The sequence below is a fragment of the Acanthopagrus latus genome, chromosome 15 (assembly GCF_904848185.1).
Source record: "Acanthopagrus latus isolate v.2019 chromosome 15, fAcaLat1.1, whole genome shotgun sequence".
NCBI classification, from domain to species: Eukaryota; Metazoa; Chordata; class Actinopteri; order Spariformes; family Sparidae; genus Acanthopagrus; species Acanthopagrus latus.
This window is the reverse complement of record NC_051053.1, coordinates 25728108-25747650: the sequence shown is the minus strand read 5'-3', so window position 1 is coordinate 25747650 and position 19543 is coordinate 25728108. Positions and strand designations below refer to the sequence as shown.

Sequence of the window (19543 nt, the reverse complement as noted above, 5' to 3'; positions counted from 1 at the left end):
TCCATGCGTTAAAAGGGCAGATGGTAACCGCGGGTAACTGAGGAGCAAACCACTCTGCTGGCCACAGAGCAAGAGATCAGCAGAGAGAGGGAGGTGGAGGGAGGGAGGAGAGCCAACACATGCAGCGCAGCAGAGGAGAGGAGAGGAGCATCTGAGAGGAGGCTGCACGCCGGCTCTGACACAGAGGGAGGAGAAGACTGAGTACTTCTTCTTCTTCTGCTTCTTCTTCTTCTGCTTCTTCTTCTACAAGGAGAGCACACAAAGAGAGACAAACAAAAGCCAGGAGACAGAGAGGAGAAAGTGTCCCTCCGCTCTCTACTTAGAGAGACACAGAGACAAAAGAGGGAGGCAGGAACAAGAGCGAGGCTGGAGAGATTGTGAAGTGGAGGCAGCGGACGGGAGATAGTTAGAGGAGCTGCGAGGCTGATCAATGAGAGGCTGAGAGATTTTTGGGGAAGGGGGGGAAGAAAATTTCGACTCAGCAAGAAAGCGAATAGAGAGAGGGAGGAGGAGGAGAAGGAGGAGGAGGAGGAGGAGAGGGAGCAAATGACAAGGAAAGATTGATGAATGAAAGATGGGAGCAAAAACATCTGGAGAGGATAAAGACTTAGAAATATTTAAAGAGGGACAGAGGCATCCGGAGGGAGTTTAGGAATATAAAACGGGAGAGAGAGAGAGAGAGAGAAAAGACAAGAGTGGGAGGAGAGGAGGAGCAGAGGGTGAAATATTTAGAAAGAAGAGCGAGAGAGAAGATGAGCAGAGACGAGTCAAAGAGTCACCGGCAGAAACTTAGAGAAGAGAGGGAATAAATCAGAGCTGTGGGGGGAACTGAGCTCCTCCTTTTACTTCCTCATTTTATTCTTCATTTTTTATTTTTATCTTAACTCGACTTTATAAAAAAAAAAAAAAAAAAACAAAACAGAGGAGGAGAGGAAGAGATGAGCAGCTGAAGGAAGGAGCGGTTTCAAGACTTCAAGAACTTGGAAGAAGTACAAGTCGAACCCGATGGCGTGCTACTACATCGTGATCAGTTCCACCCACCTGCGTGACGGACAGCTGAGGAGCATCAAAGGTGTGTTCAGGGGACCAATAGGAGCCAACGGACAAAGAAACGCGGTAAGGCCTAAGCTAAACTGAGGTGCTTTTATTTTGAAAACTTTCTGCAGATTGGGGGGGTGCTCAGGTCTGACAGCTTTCGGTTTTAATTGACGTTAATCCGGTTTAATGCAGAGCGCATGTGTGCCGGGAAAGCGTTTACCTCTAAATCAGCGTTACTGGAACCACTCCCCCTCCCCCGTTTGATTGTCAGGTCCTTAATCATTGTGTTTGTCGAGTTAATTAATTGCCACTTCCATTAGGTTAATTGACTGGGTATTGGAGGCAGGGAGATGCAGATGGTGGTGGTGGGGGAGCTCGCCTGGCTCCTCGTCGGCGTCCTCAACATGTTCGCCTTCTTGTTTTTCTTCCTTTTAAGTGTTCGATGTTTGAGGCCGGTTGGAAGTCAGGAGGGTTTGTTTGTTTCCTCTCTCTTTACATTCACATTTATTCCCAGTTCGACATGCAGATCAACGCTGCTCACACAGTTTCATGCACATTTCTCTGGAGCCAGATCTGAAGCCACAATCTTCTCCTTTGACAGCACATTTTTTTGATGTAACCTTTCTGGAAGCCGAAATATAATCCGGTGAAGTACAGTTGGAGTTTTTTTTTTCTCTCAGGCTGGTGACAAATTAAAGAGCCTATTATCAACAAAAAAAAAACGTGAATGAAAGATGAGTTCAGCGTGCCATGTGTTGTCCTGAAGCTGTGTGGGAAGATTCGTGCCGACCGGATGACTCAGACCCGTCTTTACTTTTCTCTCGGAATCTAAACTCCACCAACTAAAACCTTGCACCTCATTCTCCTTCGCTGAGCGTTACAGGAGAACATAATTAAAGCGAGTCCTTGTGGACGAGCGCCGAAAATTCCTACAGGCTTCAAAGAGAGACGTCAGATGAGATGTCGAGAGGTTGTACGAGGGCAGTAGCTACACGGAGCGCTGCTTCTTTTTTAAATAAATGACAGTACGTATAATCACAGCGCAGTCGGCAGGATATCATGTTGGCTGCGATACGTCTTTCCTGTCACATCGAATCCACGTTACGTGTCTATCACCTGACGTTCATGTCAGGAGGTGGAGGTGAGGAAGCAACCGAGCAAGTGACCACCGCTTGAGTTTGAGATTTCAACATTTGTAAGCGTGACATAACTGCGTGGAGACATCGGGACATCTCCAAATCAAAAACATGATGTTTTCTTAACCCTAACCGAGTGCTTTTTGTGCCTAAACCGAACCAGAGTGTTAGCAAAACGTTGTCACAACATGAAGAAATTTAAAGTTTTAACGTGTCGGTGGTTTGCAGAACGTGTATTCTTGCGAGTGGTTTGCACTGCCATCAAAAAAAGAAGAAAAAAACCCCAACAGAAATAAAAATTGTCACAGGTTTTGTTTTTCTAATTTAGAAATATGTCGGTTTTTATGATACGTGGAAGTCGTGACATCCACAGTTGTGTTTGTGGCAAAAAAACCCCAAATAAACCAAAACAACAAACACGTATTTTAAGCCAAAAGAAGTTGTTTTCCAAAATCCTAATCAAGTGTTGAACCCTAACAGAGCGTAAACACAAAACTGATCCTAAAGAAATGTGAAGTTTAATATATCGGTGGTTTCCAGAAAGAGCATTGCCAACATGTAACCTATATAAATATGATGATATTCATTATTTGGTAGCAGTTCCCCAGGAACATTTTTAAAAAGTCCAAGTCCAAGTTTGACTAACTACTTTATGAGTTTTCCTATTTTTTTTTATATTTCTTCATCTGTTCATGTTTCTTAATGTATAAACTACTCTCTGTAATCCTTGGTCAGTGTTTTTAGATGAAGCGACGTCTCCTGCCGTTTGTTCAAACCCTGACCAAGTTGTTTTTGTGTCTAAACCCAACCAGACCATGAAGACAGAAGAGTCGTCACATGACAAATAAAAACTGCAGAAACATCGCCAACTTTGAATCTGGTGATTGTTTCCTAAAACTTTAACCTCCTTTAAAACACGTTCTCCTCACAGTCTTGTCTAGATCATTAGAAATTAATTAAAACAAGCGATGGGTAAAGCAGCGATCAGTAATTCAGACAGCTTGGTGTCTTTGTTCTGCCTCGTGCGACGCGACTGTCGCACCATATTTCACTTTTACTTATATCAATACTTTCTAATAACCGTCATAAATCACGAGTTATGTGGACACGTCGCGGCGGAGTGATGGGGGGGCTGAACGTCTGTGTGAGGGACCGGCCCACTATAAATCACCCACACATCTGACTTAGCCTGCAATTAAGTGAGAAGCGACCCGATCGAGCCTGCAGTGGCTCTGCAGACGTAGCGTTTGTGTTCGGCTGCACAAAGCTCCACATGTAGACGCTCAACCCTGCTCTGCATCGCGTGAATATGCCTGATAGATTGCTGGTATTTAAGGCTTAAAAAGGAAAAACTAATGAGCTAAATCACAAAGCTAGATTACAGCAGAAGTGCGAGAAAAAAAGGTTAATAAATCTCATCTTGTAATCTTGCAGTGCGGAGCCAGAGGTGCTGACAATGGCAAGATGGAGATGTAGTCAGAAAAATAAAAGAAAAGCAGCCTTTGGCACGCTTGCGTCTGAGTGAAACACGAGGCCCTTATCAGCGTCCATAAAAAGATCCTTGATCATGTTTTTATGGACTGGGTGTGCGGTCACTTCTGCGAGCCGCTGGGAGTCTAATTTGTAGCTTAAATTGGGGAAAAACAAACTCGGAGAGGCAGAAACGGAGAAGCTGCTCTGACACCGCAGCATCATCTGTATTCCTCAAATTAAAAAAAAAAAAAAAAAAAAAAAAGCTTGAATTTGTTTGCAACACTTCTCGTGACCTCAGCGCGTCTCCTCCAAATCCTCTACAAATCACTACTTAGGAGATAAAACTGTTCCCCTGACCCGACACTGCTGTGAGTGAGGTTCGGAGATGCTTAAGCACAAAGAAATACACGACTAAAGTGTGGAAGAGATCCTGGTTTGGGTGAAGAAAGAGGACCTCTGTTGACATGGTTACGATGAAATCCAGTCCGTTAATGTAAGACAGTCGACGGTTTTAAAGGATTGGGGTCATTAAGTGTCGGGCGGTGAAGGAACAGTGATGAGTAGTTTCTGTAATAATAGTTTTTCAGTTTTAAGCGTCTGCTTGCTTACTGGGTCGATACCAGTTTGATCTCTCGCTGTGTGAAACTAAACCTTGATTATATCTAATGGCCAGCAGGGGGCGACCTGGCTGGTTTAAACAAAAAAAAAAAAAAAGTTGCTTTATTACCTGATTGAAAAGAGTTTAAGGTCTCAATCTCAAGTTTCACGTCTTCTTCATCGCAGCATGATGTACATTTAATAAATAATGATCCCATTTAGGGTCAAATAGTCCATAAAAAGCTGTTTTAGCGGCTACCGCGACGTGTTCTTGTGATCCAATCAGGATTTTTTCCCCAGCTCCGCCCTCTTGTTTGACGGTTATGTATGGATCCCCCCCCCAAAAAAACAAGATGGCGGCAACCACAAGGCTTCAAGATGACAGTCAACAAACGTCATGATGGGGACAAACGTGAATCTCTCTGTCTCATTTATGTGTGTTGCTAGTTAGCAGGCTTGTTTACTTTAATCACTTCCTTAATAAAAGGCTCAGCAGTGGCTAACTGATTGATTGATTGATTGATTGATTGATTGATTGATTGATTGACTGAGAGAAGGCAATGAATCCAGCGGACAACATGTCAAAAGTGATAACAGATGTCAGAAATTCTGTCAGGACAGATAATAACATATAACATTCGTAGATTTCTATAAAATAAGTGAGTTAGTTTTGTTGTTTTCTTTCTAAAAGATGCAACTGTGAGATCTGAGTATCAGTTTAAAGGCTTTTGTGACGTAGCTGGACTGTAAATGAGTTTCCTTCTAGCTAACGCTGCGCTAACAAAGCACAGGGTGACAAAAAAAAGAAAGCTTACAGGAAACATTTCGGTGTCCAGAGAATCTGCTCTCACAAATGGGTTCATCTCAGGATCAGCAGACGCAGCTAGAATAAGATTATAGTCCATTTTCTTGGTTATCAGGGTCAAATTTACAATCACTATGATCACTGCTTCCTGGAAAGTTTGGAGATTTTCAACTAGAACATCTAAGAGTGGATGCAGACGCTCCTCATCAGGAAACAACTGAAAATGAAGAAGCTGGCTCCAATATTTGTGACTAATTAAATATTTAAAATAACTGTCCAGGAACAGGACACTTGAAGCAGTAGGATGGATTAAAGTCTTGATGTTTTGTTGACCAATAACGATGCTGACCTCTTCTCGTAAGTCATAATTACCAAAGCTGGAAGACGTCTTTGTCGTGTGAGTGTAAAGAAATGTGGTTGTTTGGAGCCTGACTCCAATAATCTCTCTTCTCTTTGGTAGAGTTAAAAATAGATGCTCACTACCTCTTCAAACATATTAATTATTGTGCTTCACTGAAAGAGATGAGAAGCTAATGAAGCTGTTAGAGCGACTGCGAGCTTCCAGACGTGATAAAATGTCATCAAACTCAGAAAACATAAGGTAAAGTTTTCTCCCGCGAACACAAAACCATAAATAAATGTTCTTTAATTACCACCAGCATTTCAAAGGCACGCGTTCAACTCTGTTCGTCACCTAATCCAGGAATAGAAACGCTATATCAAGAGATTTAATTGGCGGACAACCACACATGACTACCGCCAGTCACCTTGGATCCTCATATTTCCCCGAGTTAATTTTTATCTTCCGAGGTTCTATAGCGCAGGCAGGTTCTGATGAAATTGCATGAAACGATCATGTCTTGAAAAATTCAAATAACATGCTCATTGAACGGAAAATGAAGGGCAATGTGTGTGTGTGTGTGTGTGTGTGTGTGTGTGTGCATGTGTGTGTGTTTTCGCGACGGCACAAAAGGGATTGCATTAGAGAGACACGGGCAGAAATAGGCGGCGGAGTTTGAAGCCAGAAGAGTGTAAAGTGAGCGTGTGGAGATCAGTGGGACGGATGAGTGTCGACAGCTTCCTTTTAACTCTAATGACTCAAAGTTAAGTCCCATGATTACGCCAAGACGTGTTCATTATTTATTAGCAATGACTAAAATAAACCTTTAAGTCTCATCTGCTTATCGACGGGTAATATAAATGTGTCTTTGCTGTTTCAGACGGACATTGTCCTCCATTTTAACCACATTTTCGAGGGTTTTTTTGTGTGTGTGTCTGTAGTTTGAACGCAGATCGATTGGAGGAGCATTACCTCACACTTGTACTGTGGCACTGAACATGCTGTTAAGTTGTGTGTGTGTGTGTGTGTGTGGGAGGGACACGCTTTCAATTTTTAATGACATCCAGCTTGTTTTTTAAACGGAGGTCGAATGAACTTATTTCTTTTAAAGGCGCAGATGCCAAATGAATCATTGACTCTCACAACAATATAAGATTTAGCAGAGGATATTTGTCATTTTTAAGTTTTGGTAATACATCATCAATCATCTCATCACGATGGTTCATGTTCTGCTGGGGAGCCTTTTGGTGCTGGCTTTCATGTGAAACCAAGTGGTCCAAGTACACCCACCTCATCACAGTACCGGACCGAGTGGGACAACGTGCCCTGACTCACCGCAAACACTCAGGAGCAGATCGAGGAGCACAAGAAAGGTGTTGACCGCGCCTCCAAATTCTGATAGAGCATCTGTAAGACTTGCTGGAGCAGGTCTGATCCAACCCCCCAACATGCAGGACCCAGAGGATCCACTCTGAAACGCCCTGGTGCCAGGCACACCACAGGACACCCTCAGAGGTCTTAAAGGCATATTCTGGTATAAGTTTAATCCACGGTCTAACACACCGTGACACTGAGTAAGAAACCCCCCCCCCCCGAGAGATCAAGTTTGCCAGCTTACGTAGTTTTAGCAACCTCAGAAAAGACCGCATGATAACGATACACTGCAGTATACACCTTCAACAAGAAACCGCCTTCAAAAAGCCACAAATAATGCTCAGAACAGCACCAAACCTCAGCAACAGGACAAATAGAGTCCCAGCACACAGTTCAAGACATCAAACATCTGCTAGCTTTGCTGGATTTCTATTGTAAAGTGAACACAGCTCATCACTCTCCTGCAGCAGTGCGCTCGTTGTGGCGAAGCCCTGACGAGTCGATTACCGAGTGCAGTTAGAAATGCTCAAGTCTGTTTTTTTTCCCTGTCCGCTCTGGATAATAACTGTTATAAACTGGTTGGCAAGACACATCTGAACTTTGATTGCATTCTCATGGAGTAATAATCATGAATTTTCATCCTTGAGCTCCGGAACTCTACTGCACTCGGTAATCGACTCGTCAGGGCTTCCCCACAGCGAGCAAGCTGCAGCAGGAGAGTGGTGAGCTGTGTTCAATTTACAATAGAAATCCAGCAAAGTTAGCAGATGTTTAATGCCTCAAACTATGTGCTGGGACTCTGTTTGTTCCTGAAGTTTGGTGCTGTTCTGAGCATCATTTGTGGCTTTTTGATGGCGGTTTCTTGCTGGAGGCGTATCCTGTAGTTTATTGTTATTGCGTGGTCTTTTCTGAGGTTGCTAAAACTACGTAAGCTAGCAGAAGACTTGATCTCTGGAGAGGGGGGGTCTTACTCGGTGTCATGGATTAAACTTATGCCGGAATCTCCCTTTAAGTCCATGTCTTGAGAGGTCAGGGCTGTTCTGGAACCTTCCCAGTATTATGGTCATAATGTTCTGCCTGATCGGTGGAGGGAACACTGTTCACTTTATTTAAACAACACAGTTGCTTTAACTTATCATTCTGTTGCCGACGCTGCGTCTGAACCGCCAGCCGACCTCACGCTCGTCGGAATTATAAACATCAACATGCAGCCGGGAGACAAAGTAGAAAAGGAAAGATGTGAATTAATCAGTGGAGAGAGACGCGGATATACACACACGTGTATTACATCATGATTACATGAAGTTATCAACATCACACCTCTCGTGCTCCGTGACATCGTGTGTGATGACACCCTACAGGCAAGTTTGTTGATGGGAGGGCTGAAAATAACGTTGCAGTGGCTCAACGCCTCGCCGAGATGCCTCGGACGCCAGTTTTTCACCGTCGCCGAGGCTTTAGCTCATGTGCTAAGTGCCGATAATGACCAGTGGAGCCACTCGGTGTGTGTTCTCCCATTTGCGCCGGTCCAAACCACCCAAACAAGCTGCTTTGATCCTGATATGAATATTCTGCTTACTGACCCTGTTATCTGGAGAGAATGGACTCGGACTCCTTACAAGTTATTATAAGACATGAAAAAGAATATAAATGAAGATGTTTCTCCTCCGCCTTGATAGAAGACATGATGATGTTCCTTACACAAGAAAAAGATCCAATTTGTCACACGTGGGTCGAGTCAGAAATGTTACTCAACCCGGCTCTTCTTATTGTGACTTCTTCATGCTTCTGAGTGACTAATTTAGTGTATCATACCGTATGTTTCCATCTGGATCGACGGCTGTGGAGACTAATGTACGTATGGCATAAGGGATGTTATCTTTCTGACATTTAAATGGGATTTATGTAAACACAAATATCTGCTAATGCTACATTTGCACTTTGTCACTGAGCTCTGACAAAATGACTGAATGCATCTTGTTTTGAGTCAGAATATAGAAATATTTACGATAACCACGATACAAACACTTGAAAAATCACGTTAATAATACATATTGATAATAATCCAGTTCAGCCTTGTCCAATCTTTTATTTATGACGTCGTCTAGTGTAATTCTTTTTATTTATACTTTTTTTTTACAGTTATGGTTCCAGGCTCTCTCTGCACTTTTAGTTTCAGGGTAATTTATTTGCCCAAACAAACAGTAAATTAACTTAATGATAGATTTGATTGATAGCATTTCTACAAAAAAAGAATCAGCCCTACTTTGGAATCGAATATTTGACATGAAGCTCCCCGAACTGTTTCATTTTCTCTTCTCAGCTTCATCCTATAATCGTTATAACCGTCATGTTCATCAGAGTAACAGAACTTGTTAGTATGTAATCAATTGTATAAATCATCAAGCTGATTATAGAGAACTGGCTGTTCTGTATGTATATACATATATAATGATAAGAGTTGTTCAAATAAAACAAGAAACGGAGCTTCAGATTCGACTCTTGATCTTGGAAGCAGCAGATGAGAAAATAATCTCACTCTGAGATCGTCGCTGTATCGTATCTGAAGCTTCCAATCACACTTGACCTTCTTCTGAGAGTATTTTGTCCGCTTAAAGGAATATTTCATAATATTATAGTGATATTGTAACTAGTGTCAGATACAGTATGTTTCCTGACGCTTGTGTTTTATTCAGGTGATGGGAGAGAAATGTCCCGTAATTGCTCTTTTAGGCGAGCAGCGCCTGAACGTATCACGTCTTAACTCGACATTATCGTTTCAGTTTCATAACCGCGTTTCACAGTTAATTATCATTCTGTGAGATGTTTGACACGTTGCTGTTTCGACAGGTGAGCGTTTAGCCGCTGCAGAGAGCAAACACGTCTCACGCTGCCTGCTGATGTATCACCCTCCTCTCTCGCCTCTTTAAAGGAACAGAAGTCCTCATAACACCCTGAATCAAACAGTTTTTTCTCTCTCTCTCTCTCTCTGTACCTTAATCGCTCGAACGTGCCAGAGATATTCGGGCACGGTGCCGGTGTCTCTCTGTGTTACTATTCATGCTGTCAGCACAGCTCGTCTCAAACCCACACCGGTTGGTCCGAAGTCTTCGTTTATTGAAACAACCGCTCCTCCTCTTGGATGTGTGTTTTTGTAAATCAGGTAGTTCACAGTGACTCTGCGCGGCGACATTAATTCATGATAGCCCACCAGCTGTCAGGGACCATTTCACACCTTTTCCCAATATCAGTTTTGTTGCTATAGAAACATTGATTCCAGTAAGTTAAATAACGCTGATTTTCTACACCCTGCTTGGCAACACAGATTTGACGTTTGATTTTTCTCTCTGCGGTGATATTTACGACCAGTTTTGCTCCGTTTCCGGTGTCGGATGTGACGGACGTTGCTCTCGAGGAAACGCTCCCGGCTGAACAAACCCCTCTGTTGTGGAAATGATCCGTAATAGAGATGAATTTCAGGAGGTGAGATTTGTCATTTTAAAGAGCTTATTGCAATGTTTAATCATTCGCAAATGGAAACTCCGAGAGTCAAAAGCTGCGGTGACGATCAGCGATCAGTTTCAGACATCACAGAGAATTTTTGTCATCAGCATTGAACATTTTCCCCCCATAAAAAACGTTGTTAAGATCACAGCTGAAAAGACGATTCACGATGAGTATCTCAGCGATTCTGCAGTAATCGATCCACTGCAAGAATCATCTAACAACAGATCACAACTTCTGTCTGAAGTGCAGGAATTATGTTTTGTCTGCATCTCCATGTTCATGTGGGTCATCGCTGCAGTGTAAAACAGAAACATAAACACATCGTAAAAACGTGCGATTTAAGTTTACATCCACGGTGCAGCTCTGCCACCTTTTATTAGCAAGTGAGGAAAGAAAAAAAAAAAAACGTTCACAGCTGCAAAATCTGTGTGAAAATCATGTAATTTTAAGCACTTGAACATCCAGTTATCACTAAAGCATCTGTCATGTGTGAGCTGAACCCTCCTCCTCTTTATAGCTAGCTTGTATTTACTATTAACTGGGACAGATCGGCTAAAAAAGCTAAAAGTCCAGGATGAACGTGTTTAAGAAGAGATCATGTTGAAATACACGTAAAACTCCTGTTTTATTCACTTTAAATATGGCTGGGATTCGTCTCACGGTCTCCTGCAAAACATCCAGTCGTCACATATAAACTCACCGTCCTCTTCACCCCTCCAGTATGAAAGTCTGATCATAAACATGCAGCGTGAGTGTGATCTGACATGTTTCGTAGAAGCGGCGAAGGTGAAGCTGTCAGTGGTTTGCAGAAACATTAACTGCCAACATGTTATTCTGGCGACTGGGCTGGATTTGCGATTCTGGCTTTCAACTGAGAAATTTTTGGATGTGGTTTCTTAGTCAGGCTCCAAAATGATGATAGGGTATAATTTGCACATTGTAGAGGATTTAATACGTCTCTATTACAAATCCTGCTATAGTTTCACATTTTCTTTTCTTTTCTTTCTCCTCTGCTTTTGAGATCATTTCACACCTGTTGGGAACCTGCCGGGGAATGTTTCAGACGAGAGAGCAGAGAAAAAGACATGGTTTCTCACCGTGAACTCAGAGAGAATAAGAATAAGAAAGTGAACATTATCATAAAACAATGAGAGATATAAACTCGCACACATTCGACTCTGGCGGTAGAAGAAGGAGGTGGTTCACGGGAGTCGGATCGATTTTCTTTATCAGACGTTTGTATTAAGCGTCGAGTGTTTTCAATTAAAACCACAGGTGCTGCCGACCGTCTTCTAACAGCTATAATGTCCTTGAGCAATATTCTCTCTCTTGGTGCTATCGGCTATCTGACAAGAGGCCTAACAACACCCATGATAATACAACACTCTAACCTACTGCCTCTCAGCTGTTAGTCTGTGTGTGTGTGTGTGTGTGTGAGCGTGTGTGTGTCGAGGTCTGAGCCAACAACATGGCTCCTCACTCCATAAATTAGCGCTGATGAGGACACTCTGTGCATGCGTGTGCATTTGTGCATGTGTGTGTGTGAATCACTGAGTCACTGTGCATGCACGTGTGCACGCACGCGCGTGTGTGTGTGCAGTGTGTGTTTGTGTGCGTGTGTGTATCGCTGCCTGCGAGTGTGTTTTAGCAGTCGTGAGTGAGGCGGTCGGTCCGTCTGGGTTCGAGTAGTTACGCATGTGTGCGTATGCAGGCATGTGTGTGTTCAGAAGTTTTGGCTTGCATGGCACGAGTGTGTGTGTGTGTGTGTGTATCACAGAGTGTGTGTGTGAGTGAGTGTGTGTGTATTCAGTAGTTGTGAGTACATGGTGTGCTTCATTGATGTGTGAAACATCAGCTATGACTGTGGAGCCATCTGCTCCAAAGGGAGAGTTATACTGAAAGTGTGTGTGTGTGTGTGTGTGTGTGCATGTATCTTCTTCTCCACACATGAGTGTGTTTGCGTGACACAGCAGTGTTTGTGTGAGTGAGTGTGTTTGTGTGTAAGTGTGTGTGAGTTTCCGACACAGTCTGATTACTTGGCCGAAACCAAGAAGTTGTTTTTTTTTGGGGTTTTTTTTTTTTTTGGTGCATGTGGGACATCGTGAAGTTTAAAAAGCTCCAATATCTCGTCAATACTTTCAAACATTTCCTCTCTGTGAAATGTCGAGACTTCAGAGAGATACAGAATATTTCAGCTGGCTACGATCTTATTTTATGATTCCTTCAGATATCAACAGGTTCTGCTCATTAAACAACAACATACACGATCTCTCTAAACCGAAACATGCAGGTCTTTTCTGATCTGACGCTGGAAATCAATTAAACCTCAAACAAACTCCTGCTGCCAGTTTTCTTTCCCCCTTTTTCTTTAACTTGCCTTAAAATAACGTGAGGAAATATCACATTCAGCGGAGGACTTGATCTCGTGAGCGTCTGAAGGAGACTGTAATGTGATCGATACGGTCGTGTGATGCGTGGAAGACGTTTCGCTCGAGTGACCCTCGGTGTGAGCGGTCTGCTGTTAATGGCGCCCTTAATGGTTCGTTAAGTAGGTACTATGCAGTGTGTACTGATTGAGTATGTAGTAGGCGTTGCGTTCGCGCCGCGACTCTCAGTCTTCACCGTGTCGCGGCTGTGAATCAGTTCCTCTGATTTAAAGCCTTCCGGGGGGGGTGGGGCAGCTTAAATGCTAACAAACGGCCTCGTTGGGAAGCTTTTTAAGTGTTGTTATGTGAGGTCAGCTGATCAGGATTCAGCGAGCGACTCGAAGATTAAGGATTCCTCTTGATGCCGTGCTAAAAGGTCTGGTGTATGATAAAGAATAATAATTAGAGAAAGAGTAAAAATAACCAAAAAGGAAAGAGAAATAAAAAGGGCGGAGTGTGTGTTGTCCCGGTGTGTTGCAGTGATGTTTTAGATGTTATCACCTGTGAGATGTGATTGATTGTTGTGTAATCACGTGCAGAAGATCATGTGTCTCTTATCATCTGATTAAATGTAGGAACTGAACCGCTGAAGCAGGTTTAATAGTGACAATTCTTTTCTTTGTAAAAGCCTCAGAGGGGCCGCGACTCTCAGAACAGCTCACCAATCGAACCACTGAGAAGTAAATTGTTTCCTTCCGACTAAAAATAAACCACAAGTCCAGGCTCATAAGAGCTGAGAACAATAACCCGCCAACATACATCTCTTTACACTTTCCTCCTATTTATTCATGAATAACAACACACACATGAATTAAAAATGACTTTTACATGTTTTACGTGCGCTACAGGTCCAGAAACAAGAGACGTTTTAGCTCCTCAGTTGAATCAAACAGACGTTCTGAGCTGATTCATGGCAGAAAAAACATGTTTTCATATCAGACTTCATGAAATCTTCATGCATTTTGTCCTCTGATGCCCGAGACTGTCTGCATACGATGAACTCCCACGACGCTTCGTCAACAAGGCGATGAAGATGTTGTTGTTTCTAAACGCTCGCAGAATGACGACGGCTTCTCTTTGTTTCTATAGACATTTTTTAAATTGTGACTGTCGTCGAGATTAATGCGGAAGACGATGCAGAGGTTCATTTAGTTTATTGTTAAACTTCGAAAAGTCCGTCCACATCTGCAAAAATGAACATCTCACACCTTCCTCTTCCGATGTGGCGGGGAAAGGTCTTGGGCTCTGTGTTACGTTCGTCACAGCACAAGTGTCATGTTGTCATTTTCACATTTTCACCTGTGCGTGTCTGGACGTGTCGGTCTTGAGGTGTGTTCAGGAGCACTGATGGCGGATCGCTATCTTGACGACCACAAAGAGGAGCACCTGGCACTTTGTCGTTCAAGGAGAAGATGATGATCTTTATCATTTCTATATTTACAATATCAGTGATTTAATAAAACAAACTCAACTCATAACCAAGCTGAGGAAAATAGGAACCTGAGAACTCTGAAGCTAGAACGACACTCTGATCGGTTCGATTTATGTTTCACCTCCAACACGCCCGTGTCTACCTCAGACTGCGGCCTGATTATCCGCCATTAACTAGCGAACGCAGCTGGACGCGCCCAAGTACTATAGATGATTTAATCAGAGCCCCTTGACTCACTCTGAGGACACAAAGTTCAAGACAAGCGTGTGACTCATCCAACCTCCCCGACTCTCGCTCGTCTTGCTCTTTACTCCATCGCGTCAGGAAAATACGTTAGAGTCGTAACTGCAGCGACAAACATGATCAGGCCGCTTTATTTGACGCGTTGGGAGGTCGAGGCCGAAGTGTTGCTGTCCGAAAGTATCGACCCCAAAAAACGAGGAACAAAAAGAAGCTAAATTGTTTGTGAAAACGGCTGAAAAGAAAACTTTTATTCCTTAAATGTACCAGTAGTTTAGTCAAAAAGCAGCGTGTAGTGCACAAGATGAATCACGTCCTTAATGAGGTCTGAAACTAGAGACTCCGGAGTGTCGAGCTTCGGTGTGAATTATTCAATCAGGATGAAGAAGAATGTGTGAAAACAGACTTTATCTCCGACTTAATCTCTTTGTTAAGTTCTGTATATTCGAGCTGAGAGGAACCGTTTATGAGTAAAGGCTTTTCAGAGAAAATCAATAAAAACATTTGTATGAGACGCCGGTGGAGCGGATGCAGGCGAGGGAGAGGCGGCGTTGGTCACTCGTCATGTCGGCTACACTGCGTTTTACTACAATCACCTTTGTTATTTGAAACTTTTTCAGTGCTTTCGTACACCAGAAACAATCATGGCAGCTCCCACAAACCCACTCAGGCTGCTCCACAGACAGCTGGATGGAAGAGCGACTCTGTGCCGGAGCGTTTAAACCCAAATAAGCTTTGTTCTCTCTCTCTCTCTCTCTCTCTCTCTCTCACGAGTCAAGAAAGTAGAAAACGTTTTCTTGTTCTCATGAAATATCCCCCTCCGGGATCACATTTACCCTCGTGTCACGCTCGGCGGAGCAGTTCCTCGCTGCTGCACGCCGCCGCCGTCGACCTCGCAGGTTCATGAAACTCAAACGCTCGCAGGAATTAGAGAAACACAAAAGCCCCCTAAGTGTTCCTGCCGTGTGGCCCCTTTAAGAGGAACAACAACCCTGAGAGGTTTAATTTTTCATCCGAAGATGTTCTTAATGAGTTGTGGAGTGCTGAATGTTAAAGTATATATTTATGTAGTGCGGTCGCTACTCGATTACCATGGAAACTGAGGTAGCATGTTGGAGGTGAGTGGGCGTCAACGCGACTTAGATGAACCCTGCGAATGTGGTGGGAGGGACGGCGAGAGAGAGAGAGAGCGAGATAGAGAGTGACAGAGGAAATGGAAGCAGATGGAGAGAAAAGTAAGAAATAAAAGCTTTAACGGAGAAGTTTCTGTCCTCCGCTTTTCTCTTTTCATCTGCTCTCGTCTGAGAGAAGAGAGAACTGCCCTCCTCTTAACATTTTAACAGTTTTCCACTCCGTCTTTGTTGTTGTCGACCGCACTCGACGAGACGCTTCTACTCGACCGGCCCTCCAAAAAGAGAAAATGTCAAAAATAGGTTGTTTTGTCCGCGAAAGCCGGGTGAGCCTCGCATCAAATCTAGAGGAGAACACAAACAGCTGTGAAGTATCGCTGTTAACGTGGCGTTTTCTGAGCAGATGAAACTCAGAGATACAGGCAGGACGTGAGGCGAAGTTCAGGAGAGAAAATGTCAGCAGGTCACGCCGACAGGCGCAAACAACACCAGGCAAAAAAGCGATAAATGGATGAGAATGAAACCAGCAGAGGATATAAGTATGTAGGAGGGGTTTGCTGATTGGAAGAGCCGGAGCAGGTGAGTGATTGGCAGCAGGTGTGGATGATCAAGGTGAGCAGGAACTGAAACGACAGGAGACGTGAGGAAGGTCCTTCTTCTGTCTCTGGTGTGTTCAAAATCGTGGAGGCCAGAACTTTCCCTAAAACCACGACAACATTGACTGAACACTTCACTTTCTGTTGTCGTCCTGACTCGAGGAGGCGTTCACGTGGATTTTTCATGGATGGGAGCTAGTTTTTTTTATTATTCTGACGACGCCTGAACGCACCAGCGACATGCGTCAGAAGGTCGCGTCCCTAAAAAACAGGAAGCGTGATGATGTCGTTTCTTTTTGTCTTTCTAGTCAAAGTCCTGTTGTTTCGGTGTTATCAGCTAAATAAACTCAAAGTATCAGAGTCACATCACATCTTTATCTGATCTCCTCCTCTTATCTGTCGCGGTTTTCATTTTCTCCTCCTCCTGTTGTCTCCTCCTCCCCTCAGTTAGACTTCAGCAGCTCTGCTTTCTCCTCCTCTCCTGTCTTACATTTTCTTCCTTATTTTTTCTCCTTTCCTTTCCTTTCCTTTCCTTTCCTTTCCTTTCCTTTCCTTTCCTTTCCTCTCCTCTCCTTGTATTTCTTGGTTTCACCTGATCTCTTCATCCTCTCTCCTCCCCTCTCTTCATCAGTACTTATCCTCTGCTCCCCTCTCCTCTGATCTCTCGTCTCCTCCCTCCCTTTCAACCAGACATCAGTACCTTTGCTTTCTACTCGTCTTTTCCTCCCGTCCTCCTCCTCCTTCCTCCTCCTCCTCTTCCTTTATCTCCCGTTTCCACCCCTCTTTGTTTCTTTTGACCCCTCTTGTCTCAACAATCCCTCTTTTAAAACCTCGCTTGTCATTTTCTTTTATTTCCTGCCATCCGCGTCCTCGTCTTGTTCTTCTTCTCATCCCATTTTTGTGTTTTTGTCTTTATTCCTCCTCTCTCCCTCCTTCTGTCTCCATTCGTTGCTCCTCCTTTCATCTCCTCTCATCTTTGTGTAACCTCTGTCATCTCTCCTCGTTTTTAAAGAACCACTCCTTCTTTATTTCTCTTTTTTTGTGAGAACATTTTCCCCTTCTTTCCTTCCATTGACAACCTTGCGTTTCCTCTTCTTATCTCCTCCTCCTCCTCCTCCTCCTCCAGTCCTTTATTCATCTTTCTCCTGGTTTCATCGAGAGCTTTTCAACCTTTACTTTTCCATTTGTTTGTACTTCCTTTCCTCCCCTCGCTCCTTTTTTTTCTCTCCTCGTTCGTCGGCGCTCTCATCGTCTCCCCGCCGCTCTTCATTCCAGTTTAGTGAGCAGTAAAAACAACCATAAAATAATAATAAAAACAACAACTGTCCCGTGATTATAAACCCATCTCCATCTGGATCTATCACACCCTCACACACACACAAACGCACACACAAACACACACACACACACTGAGCCGAATAGGAAGTCAAACAGAAGGCCAATAAGACACGCTTGACTGGAGGCGACTCTGCAGTGTGTTTGTGTGTGTGTGTGTGTTTGTGTGTGAACAGGAAGCGTATTCACTCCTTTCATTGTGTGAACCTCGTGTCCTCTCAGCCACGGGAAAATGAGATAAATCCTTAAACATTTTTTTCGTCGATACTCGAGGGAACGATTCAGACTAAAGACACCTGGAGGTCAGGAAGCGACGCCGCCGCCCGCCACAGTCAAATAAAACGAGTAGAAACTGGTTATCAAGCTGGAACGACTGCAGTAATTTCTGATTAGGCCCTAAAATCTGCAACTGAATCCATGAATAAAAAAATAAACTGATAGACTTTTGATTAGCTTGTTGATAATAACACCCTGTTGACAGTCAGAGGATGTCTTCGTCACCTTCGTAAAAAAAAAACAAGAAACATCCTGGGACACTTTTTATAATCGAGGTTTTATTGATCTGGTGGGAAGGACAAATACTCGATTTGTCAGGTGTCTGTATTTCACTTGAGTATTTATCTTTTTGACTGTTCTGTCTTACATTTAAACACGCAACAAGCTCCTAACTTTGGTTTTATTGATTCCCGACATCACAAGGCTGATTTTGAGGCAGATGTAGCGACACGAAACAACATAAAAAAGACGTAAAAAGCTGGAGAAAAGGCGTGTTAGTGTCTCGTATCTGCAGAGAGTTTCTGATTTTCTCTCTTTGTTGCTGCTCGGGACGCTTTACCAACCCAACATGTGTCTATTCGACGTCCTGGGAATGAAACTCAACAATCAACTGTCTTTGTGGTGCGTTCAGGAACAGCTGGGACAAAATCCTACTGATTCTACCTTTAACTTTAATCGTCTTCAGTTAGCTTTGACCACTTTTTACTCTGACACTCTGAGTCCATGTCAGAGCCTGTGTGTGTGTGTGTGTGTGTGTGTGTGTGTGTGTGTGTGTGTGTGTTTGATGAAGTCTAAGAAGCAGCGGTGCGTAAAATGACAGGGAAAAAGGGACACATCTGGTCATGACAGCCCGAGGGAGACACACACACACACACACACACACACACACACACACACACACACACACACACACACATCTGGGAGTCCGACACTGGAATGGTAAACCCAAGTGTTTACGCTCACACCCCCGAGAATTCAAACCAGGATTATGTATCTGCGGATCTCTAGATGTGTATCTGGAAACCTTTTTTACCGTTTCCTCTTGTTATTGTGACTCAGGTACGCAGAGCTGCAGGAAAAACTCCTCCCAGCACTGGTTTGATGGATTTCCAGCCCAACGATCGCCCCAAAATGTTCTCAAGATGATTAGAAAACCACCCACATATTATCTTGAATGCGCTAGAATACACGAGGAGCTCCACGTCAGGCTGCAACTACCAAACTGTTTTTACTGTTTTACTGCCTTGAAAATAAAGACAAATAAACAAACAACATATGTTTTTTTTTTTTTTTAATCTGAATTGGTAAAACTGCAGTGACAGTAGCCTAAAGTCCAAACACACATTAAAGTGCAGAGAATGAGGAAATAAGAGAGCAAGAGGGAAGAAGAAAGAAAGAAAAAGAGGGAGGAGAACGCACACAGTCCCGTTCTACCAAACAAATAATAATGACAACACTGCAGCTCAAGTGTGTTTTTGAGTCTCTAGTTAATGATACAGATGTTAACTCCTCTCAGCAGAGTAAACACAGATGTGTTTGCATCACTAAAACATGTGGATTTACTTTTAAAACCACCTCTCACCCTCGCTTCCGTCATCCAGGTAGATTTTAATGTCATTTCTTTGTTATGTGAAGATTTATCTGCTAAATTAAAGAGATCATTCACACCAAAGTTAAAGATCACGGCACGTTGTAGAGATGATCAGACATGAATCAGTGTCGGTCCGTTCTGTAAATGTGAGGTCCGATTCTGTGGTTCCTCCCCAGATTTCTGTGGAGGTTGTTCACCTGGTGAAATGGTTTTACCTGGTGGTGTTTGCTGTAAGAACAACCCTGAG

General features: G+C 43.4%; 1 protein-coding gene across 1 annotated transcript in view; it reads left to right on the top strand.

The window, feature by feature from the left end:
* znf804a (zinc finger protein 804A) overlaps positions 1-19543 on the top strand; it is a 74546-nt gene continuing 55003 nt past the window's right edge. Inside the window, exon 1 of the mRNA XM_037124744.1 lies at positions 1-1116. Within this exon, the coding sequence (XP_036980639.1) occupies positions 1006-1116 (111 nt within the window). The 5' untranslated portion in view covers positions 1-1005. The remainder of the gene's footprint in view (positions 1117-19543) is intronic.